The 3,260-nt window shown below is 42.3% G+C and overlaps 1 protein-coding gene across 1 annotated transcript; it reads left to right on the plus strand.

Annotated features, from left to right (window-relative positions):
- The first annotated feature begins 1,748 nt into the window (after positions 1-1,748).
- LOC138974513 (histone H1-like) lies at positions 1,749-2,372 on the plus strand. Its single transcript, XM_070347229.1, has one exon. The coding sequence runs from the start codon at positions 1,749-1,751 to the stop codon at positions 2,370-2,372; it is 624 nt and encodes a 207-aa protein (XP_070203330.1).
- Positions 2,373-3,260: the final 888 nt, after the last annotated feature.

The following is a 3,260-nucleotide window of genomic DNA, read 5'->3' on the forward strand; positions in this document are numbered from 1 at the left end:
ATGAACACAGACCGGTCAACCCGTTCAAAGGCCAACCTGTATTAATATGACTTGATATACACCACTTTTATTTTGCATCTGTGAACCATAAATTAAGGACTGGGTGGCCGAATGGTAACGCACTTGCGCTCGGAAGCGAGAGGTTGCGAGTTCGACCCTGGGTCAGGGCGTTAGCAATTTTCTCCCCCCTTTTCTAACGTAGGTGGTGGGTTCAAGTGCTAGTCTTTCGGATGAGACGAAAAACCGAGGTCCCTTCGTGTACACTACATTGGGGTGTGCACGTTAAAGATCCCACGATTGACAAAAGGGTCTTTCCTGGCAAAATTGTATAGGCATAGATAAAAATGTCCACCAAAATACCCGGGTGACTTGGAATAATAGGCCGTGAAAAGTAGGATATGCTCCGACATGGCTGCGATCTGCTGGCCGATGTGAATGCGTGATGTATTGTGTAAAAAATTCCATCTCACACGGCATGAATAAATCCCTGCGCCTTGAATATGTGCGCGATATAAATTGCATAAAATAAAATTAAAAAAATTTAAAAAAAATAAATCCCTGCGCTTCCCAGAACTGTACCCAATATAAGCCTCATATTGATTGATTGATTGATAAATGTTGTCAAGATCACAGCATTGACATGGAATTCTCGTACACTTTGATACAATTTGGTTTGCCCGTACTGCTAGGCCTTAAGCCGTACACACCTAAATTTTGATAAATCCCGTACAAAATACGGGAAAACTGTATGGGTTGAAATGTATGTATGTGAACATTAAAACAAAAATTCTGACTAAACAAGGTAAGATGTAGATCTATCCAACTGCAAAAAACACAATTTGATGTATGAAACAGTGTATTCATTTGTTACTGCTGATTGGTTTGCACCTAAATTTCTTTTGATTTTTGTTCAATGATGTATATAGAAAAGTTCAGGGGTTTTGATGTAAATTGTTCGGGCTCGGAGCAACAGAGACACGCCATTGGAGCGAAAAGTGGGTTTGAGAGATAATAAGCACACATACTTAAATCGATCTAAAATGACACTTATCGTAAACGGATTCACCAAAACGTGCTTCAGTTGCAAAGAAAAATGTACTTGTAATATTATGATAGATTATCAAAAGATGGTTTTGAATTTATTACGAGTAAAAACCGTTTTGAACAAAACAGTAAGCACAAAGAAGGAGCCGGGTTATTACAACATTGTGTTTCTGTCCCGACAGAAAACTACTCATAAAAACTACAAAAGAGCACAAAACCTTGGTAAAATTATAAGAAAAGGAAGATGAAACATTCTTCTAAGTGATGATTCAACTTTGTAACCACAATCTAATATAATATCTGTTTTTGGAGCATTTTACTGTCGTCTATTCGTTTCCTAGGGCGAGATACTGACGTCTTTTTTGCTGATTTCTCTGCGCAGAGAAGGAATTGGAAATGCAAAAGCATACCACAATAAAGCTTATTCGTCACTGAGTACGGCCATATATAATGTTGACATGTTTTGATGTAATGATAAACAGTGCCAGTCGAAAAACAAAAGTCAACAAACATAACAAAATCTGCTGAAGGAGGCTTCGCGAGGGGCGATTCGCGTGCAGTAGCGAGCCGCATTCTGTGTGGTCCGCGCGAGGTCGATAAATACAGGCGGAAACAATTTTGTGTAGGTCATTCGCTCAAGTTCGCTGACTACCACTGATTCACATCCACTTGTCTCGCTCCGCTTCGCAACGCATCACTTTATCATGTCCGACGCTGCTGCTCCCGCTCCGGCCAAGAATGTTACCAAGCCTAGCAAAGCAGCTAAGCCTGCCGAGCACCCTAAGTACATTGTTATGGTCGCTGCTGCTATCGGTTCCCTGAAGGAACGCGGCGGTTCTTCTCGCCAGGCCATCCTCAAGTACGTCATGGCCAACTACAATGTCGGCAATGACTGTGAGGTGGCGAAGATCAACGCCAGAGTCAAGACCGCCTTGAAGTCTGGACTCACAGCTGGTAAGCTCAACCAGGCAAAGGGTACAGGAGCTACTGGGTCGTTCCGAATCGCCGGAGAGAAGAAAGAAGCCGCTAAGACCAAGCCCAAGAAGGTCATGAAACCGACGGCTGCTGTTACCAAGAAGCCCGAATCTCCCAAGAAGGTTGCTGTCAAGAAGCTTGAGTATCCGACGAATAAGGCTGCCGCTGTCAAGCCAAAGAAGGTGAAGACTCCCAAGAAGGCCGCCACTGCCAAGCCAAAGAAGGTGACAACTCCGAAGAAGGCCGCTGTTGCCAAGCCTAAGTCTCCGGCAAAGAAGGCTGCCAAGCCTAAGACTCAGAAGAAGGCTGCTGTTAGTGAAAAGCCTGCTGCCAAGAAGGCTGCCAAGCAGTAGTATGGGTGCCTGACCGGTCACCCATCGTTTGCAAACTAGGCCCTTTTCAGGGCCACCCTCATTTTCACAAAAGAGATGAGTTTCTCGTTGCCACAAAGTTATTATTATATGTATTGTCTCTTTGCTTGATTATATTTATCTGACCATAAATTATTCTGTGTGCATATTTTTTTATCTCGTTTTTGTAGGTGTGCAAGATCCACGAAAAAGGCCATTCCGGCTTCTGTGGTTCGATTTTCTTGGCGTGTGGAACCATGTACCATAATTATTAAGTTAAAAGTTTTCAGTTCTGATTTTGTTGGTGGGTCGATTTTAATTGCTGGGCGGAACTGGCTTGTGCTTTGAGGAGTTGGGACTGGCCCGTACACGGACAGTGAGGCTACGTCTTCACACAGCATAGAAAGATACGGCCGTTCTTGCTTTTACCATAAATAGCCTCGTCGCGAAAACCTTATGAAGAATTCAAAGTAATGTCCCGAATAGGTCCCACTAACTCTAACACTAAAACTCTAACTAACACTTACGTACACAGTCATACACAAGAACCCGTTTTTATTCCTGACGAGACATATTCCTCAGATCAAGACTGGTTTTATACGAACAAACACACAAACACATACATTGTTACAGGGTTGCCTCGAAAGCATAATTTATGTGATTATCTTTCAACAAAATCCTAAACATTTTCCAAGCTTTAATTTATCGCTTTTTACCACGGTTATGATTCATGAACAACCAACTCACATGGTTTTCTCTGTTTGTGAAGTTGAGTGATTTGCAACAGCTTCCTAGAATACAGGACACTGAACTTCAGCATGACCTAGTCTTATATACTCCAGCTCAGTAAGGATGTTTAAAATAGATAAGAACAGTAATTGTTGTAAAAAC

The sequence above is a fragment of the Littorina saxatilis genome, linkage group LG8 (assembly GCF_037325665.1).
Source record: "Littorina saxatilis isolate snail1 linkage group LG8, US_GU_Lsax_2.0, whole genome shotgun sequence".
In the NCBI taxonomy this organism is placed as follows: Eukaryota; Metazoa; Mollusca; class Gastropoda; order Littorinimorpha; family Littorinidae; genus Littorina; species Littorina saxatilis.